We start from the raw sequence: 22224 nt of genomic DNA, 5'->3' as shown, positions 1-22224 counted from the left end.
GAAGGTATTCCATCTCCAAATGTTGTTGTCATTGTTAAATTTCATTACTGTGGCAAGTTTGGACATCGTAGAGCTCTAATTTTGTCATCATTTTCAACCATACATTTAACTGTTTTAGCCCTCAAACCCTAGACATGTAACCATTATTTCCCTTTTGTTGTGCATTTTACACATCTTGAATCCTAAACCCTTTGACATGCATAAACAGGTAAATAGTTTCTTATTTACATTAATTCCTAGATTTAATAGATTAATTGAATTTCATGTGTTTTTACTGACGATGAATTGTCTAACTTTGTTTTAGTACTAGTATTGCAATTTCGGTACATGACCATGGTTGGAATATTTGAAACTTTCCAGAAGGAATTTTGGCATATGGTTTTTATATCTTGGGGTGACAAACTCATTCTAGAATGTTCAGGTTGCACCCATTTTGCACCTATGAATCTCCACCATTGAAATACTGTTATAAGTCAAATTTTTTGGACTATCAAATTTGGGCACAATTCCCAAGGAAATGGAAGCTATTTTGAAGATTCCAAGTCATGGTTTTTATTCCTAGCATAGAAAATAATTTTAAATATAAAACCATCTCCAAAGATTCATCATGGTTTGGAATATATTCGTATTTCTTTAGGCGCAATTTGTAAAAAAACTCAATTTTCTCAGATTACCAAACCATGCCCAGATTTGATAAAAATGTAAAATAAGTGATTCAAACAACATGGGAAATTATTATCAACTATTGTCAAAGTCCAAGAATCATCATCTATTATCTCATTTGTATTTCATGCAGCCAAATCACCCAATTCTATCTTGTAAAATCATAATTTGCTAATTGTTGTATATTATGTAGGTAAGAAAATTGTGTATTATGTATTAGGGATTGGTTTTGTTCCACCCAATACTCTAGTTTGTACCAATAATGAGATGGAGAACATATTTCAAGGTTGTTGATCATTCACTCATGTAGTAGGATGCAAAGGTAGCTCATAAAAGGTGGGTTACAATAGTAGGCTAAGTGCTTCTCTTCTTTGTAATCTTGTTTATTTCTTCAGCAATTGAAGCCACTTGTTCTTCATCCTATGTGCATCATTGTGATTTGATCTATGTTCCTGAAAATCTTAGTCATGTTGGGAAGGATCCCTCAATGTTGGGTGATGCCCTACCTTTTTACTTTATGAGTTTAACTTAGATTCATTAGATTTTTTCTTTGACATTCTTACATCGCTTTTATTTATGCTTTTCCTCTTTCTTTTGTCAAACATAGCTTAGTTCAGGTCTAATTATTTTATGTTTTGATGTAGGACATCCACTGTAGGAAAGGTTCATTGAACAAAAATCATGATAACATGGGGATACTCTTGAATGAATATACTTTGTACGAAGATTGTAGCATTAAACATTTATGTCAGTAATTGTCCTTTGACCGAGCGATGAATTCCATAATGTTGCATTCAATTCCTTGTTTTTAATTTTAGTCTTTAAATTCCAATATTGATTTCATGAGACTAATTTCCCAAATTTTAATATTTTATTTATTCATATCCAACATGTTATTGAATGCATGAATGTTCCAACTTACTAAAAGCACCATATGAGGCACTAACCTCATGGATTTGTTGCAAGCACCAACTTGCTGGAGGCACCAACCCCCAAGCATTCCCAAGCTCCAATAGAGATGGAAGCACTAACTTCCTAATTATAGGCACCAACCCACATTCAAATAGGAACTGAATGTTCAATGTAGTTTGACAACAACTCTACATGATAACAACTTTGATCTCTACTCATTCTGTTGCACTTTGCAGCACTCTTCAATAGCCCTATGATCTGCTCAACGACAGTCACTCTCAACCCTCTGCTCTCTACTCTCAACAACAGTCACTCTGCTCTCTGCCTCTTTCTTTCCACAAGACAGGCTTGGCTCTCGGCCTTTCTTCATATTGCACAGGCTCAACTCTCGGACTTCTACTCTTTAAGGCACACACACATCCTTACTCATATAACTCAGGATGTTGGAAATAATACTGAGAGGGGGGGGGGGGGGGTGAATCAGTATTATCAGATCAATAAAACTTTTTCAATTTCATGCTCAGAAACATACACGCTACTTTCGTTAAGTGAACCCGCGTGCAGATCTAGAAATAGATTCTTATGCCTTCGCTGTCAGATCCGACCCTTGCCAAAACGTCCCGAACAGATAACCAGCAATACCAGATCCTCTCACTGCGTCAGACACACAATACATATCTTTGCCTAATGATCTTCTCCTTATATAGCCTTAGGCCTTGTTCAATACCAAGAGCCAAAACCATAGTAACACAATACCATCAACTTCAAAACTAGGGATCGACACGCCCGTCGAGACACAATGGTCTGAAACCATAGGCACAACTTCCAAGGACTAACCGCCATGGACCAAAGGTACTTTTCCACATACATGCGCTTTTGCTGAAGCCAACCTGCGTGTACACGCGACTTGGGCTTAACGAACCTGCGTGTATGAACTTTCTTGCCATGCTGTACTAAGATCTGTCCTCTGATTAAGTTGCCATCACCTGTACCAACCTCTGAGTGAGTTGCCATCAAGGACAACACTTGAAACATAATGCCAACACAGGAAACTTCCGATTTTAACACAGAGCACATGCACTTCAACCTTGTCTCACAACTCACAAGCAACTCTCGGCCTAACACACACAACACAGTAAACTATAAGCCTTTACACATAAAGCACACAAGAACCTTCGACATAACACACATAGTGCTGTTCTCAAGGTCTCTTTTCTTCAGCTAAGGCATTGTTGGCCTTTACATGCAGAACTGGCTCTCACTTAGCCTCTCACAGCAGTGCTCACACTCAAAGAGTTTTCTGTAGAAATTCCCACTGTAGATCAACAGATTATGCAATATACTAAAGAAAAATACAAGATCTACTTCTACAACAAACTTTGCGGAAGCTTAATCGAATTGAGCAAGATCAATGAGAACACATATAACTGAGAATGAGAAATCAATCACACATAACACAGAAGAAATAACCCAAGGAAAGCCTCAGCCTAAAACCCCAATCTCTGTATTATCATACAAGTGGAAATATGTTCAGGTTACAAAAAGAATCAGCTCTCAAGCTATCCTGCTCTCTCTGCAATCAAACAATACAGATCACAGATTGAGTAGACAAGAGATATATCTTTCCTCAGCCCTCCAAGCCTCTGATTTCCTTGCGCAGTTTTTCTTGGGGTTCAGTGATGCCACATGTGTGAATTGGCCTCATCACGCTCACAAAAACTGAAGAAGTATCTGCGCAATCATCAAGGAAAGAATTCCTTCTGCATGCAAGAGATATTCACAATGGAATATTCCTGCAACTGACAGTACATTGTCCCTCCATCTGATCTCAACTGGGTCTCTGTCTGAACTGACATGCATGAGTTATTTATGAGAGAATATTCAGTTATCTGAAGTGCAGCAGTTACATGCATGCATGCATTAACTAACTGAACTCACAATTAATTCAACAAACTGTTTGAATTAATCTAACTGGACTTGACTCAGTTAACTGAGTCAACTAATTACAACTCATCCTTATATCTTTAACTAATGGATAAATTCCTCAATCAATGGAGAAACTGTTGCATGTCCCCACATAGACTTCATGTTTGATTTTCTACAACTAATTAACTCATGGTGAATTAATTAATTATTTTACAAACAACTGCTAAGATCAAATTCGAATTTTTACTTCTCTATTTTAGTTCAGGGACTAACTAAAATAGGAAGGTATCCCGAAATGCTATTTATAGCAGTACTAAATTTAGCACTTCTATATTTAGCATTTCTTGTTGCTATTTTCAACACTCCCTCTCAACAAGAAAGGGATTATCAGTAACCCTAATCCTGTCTCTGTGGAACTCAAACTTGCATTTTGACAATGTCTTCGTCAAAATATCTGCATCCTGTTCCTCGGTCGAAACATACAGCAACAACATGATCCTCTTGACCACACAGTCTTGAAGATCATGATACCGGATATCAATGTGCTTGGACCTGTCATGAAAAACTAGATTCTCAGAGAGTTTGATACAACTCTGATTATCACAGTAGATCATGATTGGATCCATCCTCTGACCAAACAATCCCACTAGAATCTTCCACATCCAAATGGCCTCACATGCAACCTGACTAGCAGCCATGTATTCAGCCTCTGTTGAGCTAAGTGCAACTGATCTTTGTTTCCTGCTGTACCAAGAAACTACAGCTGAACCAAGGTTGAAGATTCCTCCAGAAGTGCTCTTCCGGTCTGATGGAATCCCAACCCAATCTACATCTGTGAAGGCCTGAAGCTTCACTCCCTCTATCCATCTGTACCACAATCCAAACTGAGATGTGCCTCTGACGTATCTTATCACATGCTTCGCTGCCTTCCAAAACAGCTTGGTAAGCTGAACCATAGCTTAACTCAGCTGGTTCACCGCAAAGAATAAGTCGGGTCGTGTGTTCACCAGATACATAAGTGAACCCACCAGCTGTCGATAAACAGTAGCAGTTATTACCTCACCTGAAGTAGCATCCTCCTTCCTCCAGTTCCCAACTAGAGGAGTCTGCATGGGCTTGTACTTCTCCATGTGAAAGTACCTGAGTATCTCATTGGCATACTTGCCTTGAGACACAAATACTTCACCATCTTTCTGCCACACCTCCATGCCTAGAAAGTAGTGCATAAGACCCATGTCTTTCATTTCAAACTCTCTTGCAAATTCCTCCTTGCAAGACTAGATCAGCTGATCATCACTTGTCAAAATTAGATCATTGACATAAAGAACAATAATCAATGGCTTACCTTCTACCATGATGTGGTAAAGGTTCGCATCTAATTCACTCTTGGTGAAGCCCAACCTAGTGAAATAGTTGTTGATCCTGGTGTACCAAGCACGGGGTGCTTGCTTTAGCCCATACAAAGCCCTCTTGAGTCGTCACACATGCGACTCACGATCGAAGGTCTCGAAACCCTCTGGTTGCTCAATGTACACCTCCTCCTCAATCTTCCCATTGAGGAATGTTGTCTTCACGTCCATCTGATGGATCTTCCAACCCATATGAGCTGATAGTGCCAACATCGATCTGATAGATGAATACCTTGCTACGGGAGCAAAGGTCTCATCGTAGTCGATCCCCTCAACCTGTGAGAAACCATGGGCAGCATACCTTGCCTTATGTTCCTCAACACTGCCATCAGCTGCCTGCTTTACCTTGTAAAGCCATCTGGAACTCACCACTGACTTGCCCTGAGGTCTTGAGACAACATCCCACACATTGTTCCGAATGATAGAGTCATACTCCTCTACTATCGCATCAACCTAGACTGGTTGCTGCACTGCCTCCTCGAATGAAGAAGGTTTGGTATCTACACACTCCCCAACCAGGGCCATGTACCCAATGTACCGCTTAGGAAACCTCCTCTGTCTATGCTGAGAAGATGGTTGTCCCACATTCTCCCGCGCATCCAGCATCAACCTGTCAGCTTCCCTTAAGCGTTTCCACCCATCTCTAGAAGTCTCATCATGAGTGGATGTCTCCACTCCCAGATCCTCTGCATGCGGCTACTCCGCATCAATCTGAGGCTCCTCCTCCTTAGGAACTGAAAGTTCCTCCTCTGCATGCAACTTGAGCTCCCTCTCAAGTGATAATCGCATGGATTTCTGCTCGTCGAACTTCAAATCCCTACGTACCACTGTCCTCTGACTGGTAGGCAGGTACACCTGATAGTTGTGGGGTGTATCCGTGTACCCCACAAGTATTCCCAACTCAGCTGTTGGATCTAGCTTCTTCCGAGCATCTTTGGTCACATGACAGTAAACTGATGATCCAAAGATTCAGAAGTGACTCACATCTGGTCGCTTCCCGGAAAAGGCCTCCATAGGTGTCTTCATTCCCAGTATACGATGCAGGCTTCTGTTCTGCAAGTATACTGCTGTATTGCATGCCTCAGCCCACAAATGCAGTGGTAGGCTTTGGTCATGCAACATCGCTCGAGCTACTCCCATAATCGATCTGTTCTTCCTTTTGGCCACCCCATTCTGTTGTGGTTTATGGGGTGTCTTCAACTCCCGTTTAATTCCTTCTGCAGCGCAGAAGTCCTTAAACTGTTGGGAGACATACTCTCCACCATTGTCGCTACGCAAGGCTTTTATTTTCTTTCCAGATTCTTTCTCTGCCAAGGCTTTAAACTCACAAAACCTCAAGAAGGTTTGATCCTTCTTTTGCATAAAGTAGATCTAGCATCTACGAGAAAAATCATCAATAAAAATAACATAGTACCTTTGTTTAGCGGTGGAGGCTGTAGAGAAAGGTCCACAAACATCTGAGTGAACTCGCTCCAAGATTGCTCCAGCTCTTATGTCTCGATCCGCAAAGGAAGATTTCTCATACTTACCCAAGGTACAACCTTTGCATGTATTTGTCTGCTCCAGTTTTCCCTTGGGTAGCCCGGTAGAAATCTGCTGCATGATCTTTAGGGCTCCATGGTGCAAGTGGCCCAGTCTTTTATGCCATAGCTCGCCAACATCTTGGCTCTGCACCATCTAAGCTTTGGAACTCAATGCAGCACAGTCGTCTACCTCCAGCTTATAGAGATTCTTTACTCTAATCCCAATTCGCTTTATTTGTCCAGTACCGATATGCCTCAAGAATACCTTTTCTTTACTAAAGACTACATCATAGCCTTTATCTTCTAGCATAGCGACAGACACAAGATTCTTCTTCAGACCTGGTACATACTTTACATCAGTCAGGGTGAGGGGAGCTCCATGCTCCCTCTGAAACACAACCGTACCTTCACCTGAAACATGGTACTTTCCATCATCGCCCATCTCGATCCGCATCTGGAGATCCTTCTCCTCCAAGGTATTGAAAAGATTCTTGTCACCTGACATGTGGAATGAAGCTCCATTGTCCAGGTACCACACACATCCCACCATGGATGAAACCATGCATGCGATAAGCGAGAAATCCAACTCAAACTGTGAGGCCAGTGCCTCACCATCAGATCCCTTCGAGGAACCCTTCTTGAATTTCTTCTATGGACAATTCGTAGCATAATGGCCCACTTCATGATAATGAAAGCATCACACTTTCGATTTGTCAAACTTCTTCCCACCATGGGAAGAACCAGATTTGGGATGGGACGCCTTCCCTTTCCCTTTCCTCGCCTTACTCGCTAAGGCTATATTTTCCTCATCATCTTTCTTTGATGAGGATCCATCTCTGGTGCTTCTTCTTATCTCCTCCTGCATCAGATCCGACCAAAGTTGTTCCCAATCTGGCAGTTTTTCTCTTCCATTAACCGAGTCTTGGTAGCTATGCCAGCTCTTAGGAAGACCGAGGAGTGCAAGACTCACCATGTCATCATTAGCAGTCATGATCCCTACACTTCCAAGCTCATCCCTGCAGGTGGTGAGCTTGTTCAGATATGTAGAGATCGTGTCGCCCTTTTCACACTTGATTTTCCGAAGCTTGTCTTTCAGCGCCAGCTTCCTCTGATCGCTGCTATTTTGATATAGATCTTTCAATGTTTTCCACATCTAAAACGATGTCTCCTTCCCATGGAGACTTGAGACTATGTGGTCGCGAACTCCCTCCAAAAGGATTCTCCTTGCTATAGGAACACATTTCTTCCATTCCGCCAATTCAGTAGCATCAGTCGGCTTGGGGACTTCTTGATCAATGAAGTCCTTTAGACCGTTATCCTCTAATACTGCTTCCATGCGATCCTTCCAGGCTATATAATTCGAACTTCCATCAAGAGCATATTCGAGTCTTAAACCATTAAACGCCACTAGTGAAATTGAGATGTGATAAGAACTCGATTTCTATATTCTGGAACCTCAAAATTCAAACTTCTATCTTCTTGTATACTATTCTTCGCCTTGATCACCTTTGCTCCGATACCATGTAGAAATTCCCACTGTAGATCAACAGATTATGCAGTATACTAAAGCAAAATACAATATCTACTTCTACAACAAACTTTGCGGAAACTTAATCAAATTGAGCAAGATCAATGAGAACACATATAACTGAGAATGAGAAATCAATCACACATAACACAGAAGAAATAACCCAGGGAAAGCCTCAGCCTAAAACCCCAATCTCTGTATTATCATACAAGTGGAAATATGTTCAAGTTACAAAAAGAATCAGCTCTCAAGCTATCTTTCTCTCTCTGCAATCAAACAACACATCTCACAGACTAAGTAGACAAGAGATATATCTTTCATCAACCCTCCAAGCCTCTTATTTCCTTGCGTAGTTTTTATTAAGGTCCAGTGACGCCACATGTTGAATTGGCCTCATCACACTCACAAAAACTAAAGAAGTAACTACGCAATCCTCAAGGAAAGAATTCCTTCTGCATGCAAGAGATATTCACAATGGAATATTCCTGCAACTGATAGTACACTGTCCCTCCATCTGATCTCAACTGGGTCTCTATCTGAACTGACATGCATGAGTTATTTATGAGAGAATATTCAGTTATCTGAAGTGCAACAATTACATGCATGCATGCATTAACTGACTGAACTCACAATTAATTCAACAAATAGTTTGAATTAATTTAACTGGACTTGACTCAGTTAACTGAGTCAACTAATTACAACTCATCCTTATCTCTTTAACTGATGGATAAATTCCTCAATCGATGGAGAAACTGTTGCATGTCCCCACATAGACTTCATGTTTGGTTTTCTACAAGTAATTAACTCATGGTGAATTAATTAATTATTTTACAAACAGCTGCTAAGATCAAATTCGAATTTTTACTTCTCTATTTTAGTTCAGGGACTAACTAAAATAGGAAGGTATCCCGAAATGCTTTTTATAGCAGTACTAAATTTAGCACTTCTATATTTACCATTTCTTGTTGTTATTTTCAACATTTTCCTGTTAGCCTCTCAAACCACAATGTTGCATTCCCCCCTAACTGCTTAATCACTCTCCTGTGTTTTGTTCCTCTGTTTTTCACCCCAATCAATGCTACGACTCTGTCGATGCTGCGACACTATCCTTAGGCATTATTGCACATTGTACTTCGACATGATCTCTCCATGTTGTTGTTGTGTCTGTCACTGGCTAGACCACCTGCATACTCAATCCCAGGCACAATCTTCTATAACTTCCATTCTCACATCACTGAGACTCTCCACACATGTTCAAGGGCCATAGTACTTCGACATGGCTTTCTTGTTTTGCATTAATTTCTATAATGCGTGCACGGGATATATCTAGAGACTAACTCCACTACCTCTGCATTTACTCTTCAACTGCTGACCCATACACCATCAATACTCCTTTGTACTAAGATATCAGAGCTTTTCATCACAGCACCACAATGTCACAACATTGCAAACTGCCGATTGCCGATCTCTGATATTCAAGCCCCTTTCGATTTAGCCCTCATCAAATATCCATTATAGGACTGGGTGCTGTGACTAAGCGCTAACCATATCGAAGCCCCCTTATCGATGTTTTACAATTGTTGCTAATGTGCCAACAACCACAAACCTGTGATGACCGATCTTCGATTTTTAAGTTCCTTTCGTTCTAGCCCCTTTTTCGAATTTCCCTTCATAGGACCGAGCGCGGTGACCAAGTGCCATGACCTAAGGCGCTAAGTCTTTCAGTGTTGTGCCAAGATCCTTTTTCCTTTTTTAAGCACTGGGCCATTGGTTTTGTGTTTATTCCACAACCAAGTGCTTAACACTATTAGAGCCCCCTTACAGGAAATTTCCACTTTGTGACAAAGTGTTTGCAACCACAAATCATCGATTGCTAATTTCTGATAGGCCCCTTTGTTTAGCCCTAGCCCTTGATTCCTTAACACCTCGGGATTGCATACTAGTCCTCATATCGGAGCCCTCTAATCAGCGATTCACTAATGTGGCCAATGTGCCAACCATTGCAAACCTCTGATCGCCAATCACCGATGTGACGTCATCACCTGCCACATGGCATCTTCTGAGTGGTGACACGTGTCACCTGAATATGGCCCATTAGGCCACCTCAAAACACCGAAACTACCTGCCATGTGTCTCTTCGTATTGTCATGTCATGCTGATGTCAGCATCCACTTGGTCTTATCAGAACCAATTAGATCCTGCCACGTGTCCTCATCAAAGCTCACCACCTGCTGCCATGTGTCCTTATTGGACCCAATCAGATGTCTCCACGTGTCCTCTTGGAGGAGAGAGAAAAAGGCCCGCCATGCTTGGTTTTGCAGTGATTTTCTTTGTAAATATATTTTTGGCTCTCTTGACAATTTAACACTAGAGGTTCAAATCCCGATGTTTTTCTATTTGTTGCACCGATCCCAGTCACCAAGGATTGATGATTGCGATTCATCAAGACCTCCGATATGTGATTAGCTGGGATCTCCGATCTCCGATTTCGCTGCACCTCCGTTTGCCAGGATCTCCGATTGTCGGGACCTCCGATTGCCGATATCGCTAATCTTTGATTGACGATTTGCACTCGTAGTGCTAATCACTTGGATCCTCTGATTGTTGATTGCCAAGATGCCTTGGTCTCTGATCTTGCTGATTGTCGGGACCTCTGATTGTGGGACTTGCGATATGCGGGATTCTTCCCTGCTTAAGGCTTTAACACCTTGAACTTTAGCAAGTCATAAATTTTGACCCACAAGTCCATTTCTGGACTTCCGCATATCGTTGGAAAGCTCTTCTAGAGCAATTTCCAATGGAAAGGGTTCGATTAGCCATTGAGCCCATCTGATACCTCAAAATATGGCTCCAACCTCACTGCCAATCTTCTACTCCTAAACTCTCCGGACAACTAGGAATCACATCCACAATGTGTCCTTAGCATGAGGCCTACAACTCCCATGGACTTCCATCTTGGGCCATCACTGTAATCATCATTTTATGGATTTTCCAATAAGCCTGCTACTATGATGATTCTCTACATGAAGCCTGCAACTACCATGAGATTCTTCCTGGGCCATCACTGCCAGCATCTATTGTAACAAACAACCAAGCTTGTGTGGTTGACATCAATGCCAACACTCCTGCCAATTTTTAGGCAAGCCAACTACCCAACACAACTCTTCAACATGACTGTTGACATCATTTCCAACATACTTGTAGATGCCTTCTCAAGGCGACTAGCCATGCACACAATGGCAACTGTCCAACAAAAGTGTAATTCCTTCCATTTTCAACATGGATTTGACACATAATCTATATTATTGTAGATCTATTTTAAGTATGGATCTATCATGGGTAGATTATGATCAAATCCCTTTAGGTGAAAACTTCTTTTAGATTGAAAAACCTTGAGGAAACTTTTGCGCCTAGAGGGATTCAATCCCTCTTGACCCATGATAGATTCAGAGTTAAGATGGATCTACACTAGTTCTTGTTTGTTCTCATTTTTAACGTGGTAAAATTTAACATCAATCATTTGAGAGCACAAAGATTGAAAAAACTTAAAGAAAATTTTACACCTTAAAAAATTCGATCCCCTCAATCCATGATAGATCCAAAAGTGAAATAGATCTATACTAATTATTATTATTATTTTTCTTTTTTAAAATAGTAAAATTTACCATCAATCATTTGGAAGAATAACTATCATTAACTATAACTCTTAATACAAGTTACTCATCATCTTTATTGAACAAAAACTACACCATTTAAAATGACATATTCATAATTTTAAAAAGGTAAACTTTCACTCATACTTCTAAAACTTCAACTATTAACTTATTTCTGTACATTTAAAAAAACAAAACATTGATTAATTAATAATAAACCTTTTAACTTTTACTCTAAAACGAAATTATTCTTACTTTTTATAAACATTATAATTTTATTTTAAGTTCCAACCATTTCCAACATTAATCCTAAGTTAACAATATACAACTTCTAATAAACTTGAGTGAAAGTTTTACATATTCGCCATCATCATATCTATCCAAATACCCCACAGAAATCATGACCCGACAGAATCATAACTCAACAATATACAACTTCGCCCATCATTTATACCAATGCAAATTCCAACATTAATCATGACTCAACAATATGCGACTTTTTATAAATTTTAGTGATCACCATATATATTCGCCAATAATTATACCCCTGCAAAGCCCAACATATCTCGTAATCATTAAGTGGCATGGTACTTACTCTTTTTCTTTTTTTGAAGTAGAAGAAGTGGGTAATGGTGGTGTTTTTTCGCTGTAGTTTAATTAGCCAGAGGAATTGCCTAGAAAGTTATGGAAATTTTGGGTATATTTAGAGAAAATCCGGCAACGATTTTTGTAAATCCAAGTTATAGTTGTTAAACTTCAAAATTTTAGGTGTCCTAGATGTTTTTGATGGTGTTGAATCCATTTCCACCATCAAAAACACCATTCAAGCATTGTCTCTACAAGATTTTTTGAAATTTTTTTGCCCAGATTCCGGCCACTTTTGGCCGTCCGGGCAATTCCTCCGTTGCGTTAGACAACTCCGTTTTTTTCCAAGAGAAAAAGGCTTGGTGATTAGTATTTATAAAATCTATTTAAATTGATTTTTTATTAAATATATTGATTTGCTCTTTGAAAATAATTTTAGAGTATTTTGATTGTGTAATGATTATTCATAAAGTTTGTGATTTCAATAAATTTTTATCAAATTTTAGAGAAATTAGACCGGAAGAAAAACTACTAGAAAAACATCAATTTTTTTTTTTCAAAAAATCACACTAAAAACAAATCAATTCTAATATATAAAATCAAACTAACAACTATAATTTTAAAATAAACATATAAATTGTTATATTCGCACCCGAGTGCACTGGTCACGTGGTGGGGGTAGCCGGCTTTCACGCACTCCGCCAGTGATCGAATCTCATTATTGTGGCGCTGCGTGGCAGCTTATGTGGGTAGTTAGCTTTCACTCACCCCGCCCGTGATCGAATCTCATTATTGTGGCGCTGCGCGGCAGCTTATGTGGGTAGTTAGCTTTCACGCACCCCGCTCGTGATCGAATCTCATTATTGTGGTGCTGCGCGGCAGCTTATGTATCATCGTGCAGATATATATCGATATATGTGATTGATGTGACTAATGACGTTGTAATTATTGTACATATGGACCTAATATAAAGCTTCCCAAGAGACTAGCCCCCTTCTTCAAAATTGTTATAAAATTTTAAGATAAATATATAAATTGTGAAGAATTTATATTTAACTGATTTAATAAATCAGTTAATGTATCGATTGATATTTTTTTATAATAATAGGAAAAAATAACAACTTTATTATAATTAGACTTTAATTTATATTTTAAATAATCTTAATTCCTAAATTTTCTCTTTTTTACTTATCTATAAAATAATCTTCATCGCTTAATTTTTTTTTCTTTTTACACCATTGAAAATTCATCATATACTTTAACTAACATGACGGAAGATAACATTGAGGAGTTAATCCTGCAACTACTAAATCATGTTTTTCAATAAAAAAACTTGAGATTTCTTAAATTTCAGAGGGTTAGGGTTTTTAATTATGCGATACGATTCATCAGTGGATATGTCGAAAAGGGCAGCAGTCCCGACAAGACACGCATCCGTCAAAAGGAATCTTGGAACCAAATGCTCGTAAGGCACAGTCAACTAATACAGGCTGAAGAGCGCGCGCCATGGAATCCCAACAGAGATCAAAGCAACCAACGCAAAGCAGAAGTAAAAACAGTAACAGCAAGAAGAAGAATTCTGTCCGAGCGCTATATGGGCTGAGACTGTGGTGCATAAGTTGTTAGACGCACTGCGTGCCCAGCACCAGGCATTAGAGGATATTTCTTCTGAGCTTCAAGCCGAGAGAAATGCGTCGGCCAACTCAATCGATGATGCTTTGCTCATGATTTCCCGCTTACAGAAAGAGAAATCCAGGCTGGCACTGGAATACACACAGTACAGAAGGGAGACGGAGCAGATAAGGGCACATGCAAAGGAGGCGTTGGCTTTTTATGAGGATCTCCTTTTAAAAAAAGATGAGGCGATCGAGGCCTTAAAGATTCAGGTTCAAGTCTACAGACACAGATTTTTGAGTTATGGTCTCCATGACTTTGAGATAGATGAGATTGGATTGTCTGGAATGCCATTAAATGATGTGGGTAATTCGAGTCCATGTACTGAAGATTACCTAGACTACTCTGGGGTGATGGATATAGAGAGCATTGGTAGCCAGGATTCTGGTGGCTTTAGAGTCCAAGATGGTGGAGGAATTGAAAATACAGGGTCTGAGGGGAATAGCTCAATGGGATTTTTGGGTGGGGAAGACTCTGCCTTACAGAAAATGTATAGTGAGGTCACAATGGGATTGTCTACTTCTGTACAAGTTGAAAGTGGAGATGAAAATGTTAAAAATTTGACAAAACATCACAATCAACATGTTAACCCCAAATGCCAATTTACCTCATGCAATGCACTTGAAATGCCTGCAATGTTGTCTGAGGATTATCATTCTGGTTGTAGTCCTCTGCGTGAAGTAATAGCAGGATTCAGGAAGGCAAGAATGTGCCTGTTGTCTAAAAATAAGGAAATGAGCTTTGATTTGGAGAATGAATGGAGATTAGCAGATCAGGAGCTACAAAGTGCACTGACAACGTATATCAATAGCTTGGGGCAGAACTCAGAAGCCCGTAGGAGGGTACCATTCTGTGAACCATTTGAAGCACCAGATGAAGATGATGAAGCAGATCGATTTCGAGAAGTACATGTGGACACCGAAGAGATCAAAGATTTACATCAGAAGACTGACCCATTGCCACAGAAGGATGAGGAAGACGCATTTACCCCTGTATCTAATGGAGAGAATGACATTTTGGAAGAACAGGTAGCCGAAACCCAAATCATCACAAGGGTGTCTAGACCAGTAACAGGTCTGCCACTGGCCTCACTTACAAAGGTATGTGAAAATGGGTTGCTTTGCATATATTCAAAGTTAAGAGAAGCTGAGGAAATGCTAGGTTTTCACAAACTGATGTCATGTTTAAAAACCTCTGTGATGGGTTTTGCAGTATATCCTTTCACATTTCTTTGTTGGAGTACGAGGCATCTTATCATCCATTTTTTTCAGAAGTTATAAACTTGTTTTGCATAGAAGGTGGTAAGTACCCACGTGGGTTCTTCGGACGTTTTCATCTTTTCATTTCTAGCCTTTGTTTCTTGGTCAAGTTCATGGCTTTTCATCAATCATTACTCTAGGAACTTTCATCTTACTTCATGCAAAACTGTGGGCCTGTCTACCTTTTGGTGGGAGAGCAGAGATGAATGAAAAGACCTCTAAAGTGAATATTCTCCAGCATTCCTTTGGAGGTTACTGAAGTATTGTCCTTTCCTTACAGAATGCGTTGTCTTCTCATTTGTGACTCCGCATTTCACTGTTTGCTTGTTTGGAATATTATCAATGCTGTAGTCTCGCCTAATGTGGAGCTTACATTTATTTGGTCTTCTTAAGGGTTGTGAGTTATTGTTTCCATGAAATACTCAACTTTTTCAGGGGATGTAATGGTACTGTTATTTTGTAAATTGAAGTAATGAATTGCATAACTACCTATGATGCTGTAGAACCTATGCTTTTGCCCTGTGTGCGTGGATTTAGAGGTGCATATATCGCGTCTTTATTGTTTCTTGCATTTATTTACATTTAATCAGTTTTTTCATTTTTTTTTTATTTTTTATAATAGTAAGTAAAAGGATATTTGTATTTAGAGAAACTAGGTGCAGTTTACAGTTTTGGGTGGAAATCATGTGTCACTTGCATGAATTAGAATGACAAAAGAAAGATCGTCCAACAGAAGGTTGGTACAAATTTTTTGCACACGAGTATTCTTGATCCCTCTGGGTTTAGAATTAAGATGAGTATAAACAAATTTGTGTATTATAAAGCAAAAAATTTGGCTGATACAACCCAACACTCAGATTGAAGTATTACCAAAAACTAATTACAAGATGATAAAGATGGTTAGTCCATTATATTAAAAATTACATCAACTTTGTCATAGTTAGATGAGAAACATGCTCCAAACCACTCATTGGTCTATCCTCCATGTGTTGAATCTCAGCCTCTCAATCCAAATACGAAAGATATTGAAACAGGTAGTCCAAGAGATGGAAATGGGAAATAATCTATAACTTCCTCAATTTTCAATCTCCCATCTTTATGGTTTCAGCCTAGATATGTACTGGGTAATTAATCCTTTCTGTGTTTAACAGTTTATGAGGCCTGTACACCGCTATTTTGTAAGCTTATGCCTCTGTGGCTAAAATTTGATCTTCACAAGACCCTTTTCTTCCGTTTAACTGTGTTGATAACTTAAAAAATCCTTAAATATTGAAGAGATTTAGAGCTACTCCCATTTCTTGGATCTGTTTAGTTTAAAGATCTGCGTTTTAACTTTTAAAATTACCTGGTTCTGGGAGGAGATTTTGTTTTTGCTCCTTTTTCACTGGTTGCCTTGTATCCGGTTAGTACTTTTTAAGTTTTATGCTGGACTCACAGTTTTTTTTTTGTGCAGTCACCAATGGCATAACTCTCTGCTGGTTTATTTCCTCCTTTCAATATATATAAAAAGAGCATTTAGCAGTACCATGACCCTGTCTTTGGCGGTGCAACACTTGAGAGCTGATGATATTTACAATCTGCTTACAAGAGTCAGAGTTCTATTAATTTGTCATCAAGATAATGTGAAAATTATTTAAAACTACATCAATCCATTTGAATTTGTATATTGTAGACCCATTACCTAAGAAATCTGTTATTAACTTTCCTTGTTCATTAGTTCTCTATTATTTGGAACAGTATCACAGAGTTTGACTTCGATTGGGCAGCAAAGGAGCTTTATTATTTCGAAATTCGGCCTCAGTCAAACTTGGGGTTGACCCAGTTTGAGTGAGTTTGATTACCTATTCATGACGGATCAAACTCTACTTGATATTTTCCAGATTTTTCCCAAGTTTTTCTTAATCCGATTCAAATTCTTGAATCATTTGCATCACGCAGTTTTTCCCTATTCCGAGTTTGGTAACTTTGATTTGGAATATATATTTCTATGTCCCGTTGGATGTGCGTTCTATAAGTACCTGTTTATCTGCAACCGCATGTCTTGCCTTACGTTTATATATAGTATGTTCTGAATGCATGGTATTTTACATATGCATCTCCCAATTTTGCATGTAGATTATAGGATCTGGCCTTTATTAATATTCATATTTTCCTTCGGCATAAGTAGAAGTAAATGTGCCATAACAGCAAACTGGAAATCCCCTAAGAAATGCTGACTTATCTTTGTGCATTTTCACTTGCTTCCAGAACTTGGAAATTTTCATGGTTCTCACAGCTTGTTTGCAACTTTGCACATTGCTTCTTATGGCTGTTTACTCAACCTTTGGGCCAGGTCTTTATTTAATCCTGGTGTATCATGTGTCATATGACACATCGAATATTGACTAATTACATTTTTGACCCAGAGTTAATGTATTAATTCATACACTGCCCCATTTACATTTATGAATAAAATTATCACTCTAAAAGTACAGGGCGTTTTAACACTAAGGTTGAACTCAGTAGACCAAGAGCTATAAAGACAAAAAAATTGATGCTTTAACGTAGAACTCCAGGAACGTGCAGGAAATTTGAAGCAGTTTCACTTCACTTCATGAAAAGTTATTTCTCCTGTTTCATTTTTTATTGATATTTGATACATTTAGATCAATTTCTTTCTGCTAGAGATAAAACTGTGAAACAGAGTTAGTTTATATTAGAGTTGCAGAGACAAAATGGCTTGTCATCAAGATGGATGGCACTTGTCTTCTCCGAGAAGATAAATTTGTCTGATTTTAATATAGGATAAAACTGTAAAACAGAGCTGGTTTATTTTAGAGTTGCAGAGACAAAATGGCCTTCCAGAAGCATGGATGGTATTTGTCTTCTCCTCCGAGGAAATATATTTGTCTAATTGGAATAAACTATAAAGGTGCCTCTACTAATATTACATTTAGAAAAATGTAATGTTATTATGCGGTTGTGTGCTCAGTTCTATTACATTATATTACATGAAACAGGGCAGCTGTTTTTTTTGCATTGGTAATCAATAAAATGTAAGCTTTCCTCCTCAGATTTCTAGTTTTGAATATATAGAGTGTGAATATATTTTTGATGTGCTACAATATAAGAATTACCCTTTATCATTTACCACAAATACCGAAGTGAAAATATGGATTTTGAGTTTAATGCAGTCTGTATAGAACACATACTCTAACATTAGCATCTCGAAGAAATTGCATTGAAATTTAGTGAACCAGGGAGTGGATGGGAGCTGGCAGCGAGGTTCGTATGGAGTTTGTCTATGGAAGGACATATTAATTTAACTCTCTTTTTTCAAGAAAAGGATGAGCTGAAAAGGGATTCCAGACCTGGGGAGACTTATTGCACAAACAAGTGAGTAGATGGCTGAACTGCAGAACACTCTAACCATGATCAGAGTGTGCAGCATGTTAACAAACAAACCTTTATGAAACTCTACAAAGACATGCCAGGTTCTAGTTCGTTAAAAATGAGCTACAACATAAGAATATGAATTAACCTTTATCACTTGTCACAAGTAGCAAAGTGAAAAATATGAAAATTTGGTAGATTTTAGCTTAATGCATTCTTTATAAAGGCTAGGGGGCAGATTGGTTTAACTCTTTTTGTCAGGAAAGTGATTAGCCAAAAAATATTCCAGACCTGGGGAGACTTGTTGCATTTATAAGCTGATGGATGGCTGAACTGAAGAACTCTCTATAACGCTTAAAGTGTGCAGCCCCTTAAGCAAACTTTTGTAGAAATCTACAGGGTCATTCCATATTCTAAATTGTTCAAAATGAGCTGTGAGATGCATAGGCTCCAGTTTAGAAGTATTAGAAATGGCTCTCTGAAAAAACTCCTATGAATTAGAGGACTAAATAGCTAATCAACGAAGTCTGAGCAATTTTCCTGATTGCACCTTGATTGAATAAAAAATAAGCTATTCAAGATCATCGAACCAAGTGGATTGGGAGGTGTCAAGATATCTTGAAGTCTCAATTCATCACTTAGGCCTACTAGATGGTTGCTGTGTGATTTGTTACATAGACCATCAAACATTTGTTTCAGGATTGCAAAGTTGCCAGGGCATCATGGGAATCGATTATAGTTCATTTTTGGTCAAACCTTTTGATTGCAAAGAGGCCATTTTGGGAATTAACGCATGCTTAAATACAGAGGAATATGAAACACCATAAGGTTGACATTATACCTTCTATATGTAGAAGATGTAGTGAAACAGTTAATTGGCACACTTTCTCTTTGTTTTTTTTCACAACTAGGCTGAGCTTAATCCGGGCCCAGCCCAACCTCAATGTTGAATGGAAAAATGATCTGCCCGAGATGCTATTACCAGTGGGCATGCTTCCTCTTTGGTGAAATAAAAGTATTTGGAGTAGAGTTTAATGGGCATTTCTGAAATAATGTAATATTTTTTTAGATTGAGCCATAATATGCATTTCTGTAATGATTTAGATTTTTTAAGATTGAACCATCATGAACATTTTCTGTAATGATTTAGATTTTTTGAGATTGAACCATCATGAGCATTTTCTGTAATGATATAGATTTTTTGAGATTGAACCATTATGAGCATTTTCTTTATTGATGTAGATTTTTTGAGATTGGACCAACACTCTTCACAAAACTTGGGTTGACTAAAACTCTGGAAGTCAGAGAGTAAGATTTTGACTTGCATTTATAAAACCTCGGAAAATCTCAGATGGAAAATCTTGGACCGGGAAAAACTGAACTGACGTGTAAATATTGTGACTGCAACTAGCTGCTATCAAGTCAGACTTGTTTGACACTTCCTACTATATAGGGAGGAGTAGTTGAGTAGTTTATATATAATGACAGCGTGGAGTGTTCATCAGTGGCACATATGATGCATCAATGCAATAGATGATGCATTTTTGGAAAGGAAGACGAAAAGGCAGGTCTCTGGCTGCACATATCATTAAGTGTCCATAAAACGATGGTATATTTGCAATTTATTTTTCTATGCATTTCTGAATGCCAACATTACTGAAATATTGATTTTGCAGTTCGATGTGGAGTATTTGTACATTATAGAGCTATGCATTCCTCAGGAATGGCTATGCTAACTTGTTGGGCTTTCGCTGTATTGGGTATTTCCAGATTGGTAGCAAATGTCTCTAAATGCAATATTATATTATGATAAGGAAGTTCGATGTGGAGTATTTGTACATTATAGAGCTATGCATTCCTCAGGAATGGCTATGCTAACTTGTTGGGCTTTCGCTGTATTGGGTATTTCCAGATTGGTAGCAAATGTCTCTAAATGCAATATTATATTATGATAAGGAAGTTTAGAATGTAATAATGATTATGTTAAATAAGTGTTATTTTTTTCTAAAAGGGTTGCAGTTATTTGTACATTATTACATGTTGACTTTTATAATTGATAGTAATAGACTGTTTATGACAGATATATATATTTATTATTTCAGAAAAAGAGTGAAGAAAGGTTGGGCAATAAATATACTTAGGTTGTAATTTTATTGTTTGATATATTGTTATGAGGGGTATTAATGCTATATATATTTTTTATATAGGGACTGTAGAAAGTTTGGGCAATAATATATTTAGGTGGTAATTAATTAATTATTGAATTTATAAATTTTTTTATGATTTTTTTGATTTATAATTTAATTATAAAAATGTAATGTTTAGTTTGGTAAGAAATATTAATTTTTATAATTAATTAAATTTATATAGTTTCTAAATTATTTTTAAGGTTTATAATTTAATAACAAAAATATTATGACTATGTCTTCCCATATTAAGTATTAATTAATTATAATTATAAGTTTTTGAAGTATATGATTATATAATTTATTGTTGATGAGGACTTTTGAAGGGCTTTTTACATAGTTGGTAACACAATTTCCCACAAGTCTTCATCACTAATAATTTATTGACTCTGGAAATATCTATAGTTGGTAACATAATTTCCCACAAGTCTTCATTAACAATAATTTATTTACTTATGGAAATATCCATGTTTTTTTTTTTCTAGTTAAGACTAACCTAAGTACCCACAGGGATTTGAACCGGTGACCTATTGCAAGGAGTGCCTTAACAACGCACCCATTCACCATCAATCCAAAGCCCCATGGGCATGGAAATATCCATGTTAAAATACATGATTATATTTTATTATTACTTTTTGCCATATTAAATTAATTTAATTTATATAGTCTTTTAATGAATTTTTTTCAGTTTATAATTCAATAATAAAAAAATTATAATTACTCTTTTCCATATTAAATTAATAAAAATATTAATCCCGTAGCTATCCGATAGTATTCATCCTCATCTTCTCCCGGTAGTAGATAAACCATATGTTCTTCTCTCGATCTCTTGGAGATCTTATAGAATGGACTTTGTAAAGAACCACAATCACCAATCTTTGCATGAATAGATAATGATGCAACAAGTCCAGCATTCATTCCTTCAGACGTATCGATTGGACAAATACGCCCATAATAACTGGGATGAATATCCCGTGTCCGAAAACTAGCAGTTCGTTCATTTCTTTTTTTTTTTCCATTCCAGATGATGAAAAATCATCATATGTCACAGGTATAGTTGGTATCGACCCGACTTTATGCTTATAGTTAGGGATTATACGAAGGGGTAGAATAGAAGTTGTCCCCGGGAGAGATGGCCGAGTGGTTAATGGCTTCGGTCTTGAAAACCGGTATAGATAAAAAAACTATCGAGGGTTCGAATCCCTCTCTCTCCTTTTGTTTTTCAACAATTGCATTTACTGGTCCAATAAAAAAAAAAAAAAAGAGAATAGCTTAGCTGTATATAGCCGAGCTGCAAGGATCCAGTTGGAAAAAGAGTATTTGAAAAGACTCCTATCCCACTGAAATGGGAGATAGATGTAATGAAATTGAATCGATTTTTCTTCCATCTGGTTTGATCTATTGTTTCGGTTAAGAGGAGTCATGGAAAGGACATGTTCGAAATCGCGATCAATCCCTTTCACCAGAAAAGGCAAGGTTGCGTCCCTCTCTACGAAATCTATAATGGATTCCTTCCCTAAAGAATCTCCATTTT

General features: G+C 37.9%; 1 protein-coding gene and 1 non-coding gene across 2 annotated transcripts; both read left to right on the top strand.

The window, feature by feature from the left end:
• Nucleotides 1–13767: 13767 nt before the first annotated feature.
• On the top strand, nt 13768–16845 carry LOC149265621 (uncharacterized). Its single transcript, XM_089429591.1, has 3 exons — nt 13768–14973; nt 15086–15174; nt 16586–16845. The coding sequence occupies exons 1-3, from the start codon at nt 13924–13926 to the stop codon at nt 16767–16769; spliced, it is 1323 nt and encodes a 440-aa protein (XP_089285717.1). The 5' UTR covers nt 13768–13923; the 3' UTR covers nt 16770–16845.
• A 4971-nt stretch (nt 16846–21816) lies between these two features.
• TRNAS-UGA (transfer RNA serine (anticodon UGA)) lies at nt 21817–21904 on the top strand. Its single transcript has one exon. It is a non-coding gene; the product is annotated as a tRNA-Ser (tRNA).
• The last annotated feature ends 320 nt before the right edge of the window (nt 21905–22224 follow it).

Source organism: Pinus tabuliformis, chromosome 6, assembly GCF_031772625.1.
Source record: "Pinus tabuliformis cultivar Carrire ecotype Pingquan chromosome 6, CPIR1, whole genome shotgun sequence".
In the NCBI taxonomy this organism is placed as follows: domain Eukaryota; kingdom Viridiplantae; phylum Streptophyta; class Pinopsida; order Pinales; family Pinaceae; genus Pinus; species Pinus tabuliformis.
The sequence above is the reverse complement of the archived record's forward strand: the minus strand, read 5'-3'. Positions and strand labels throughout refer to the sequence as shown.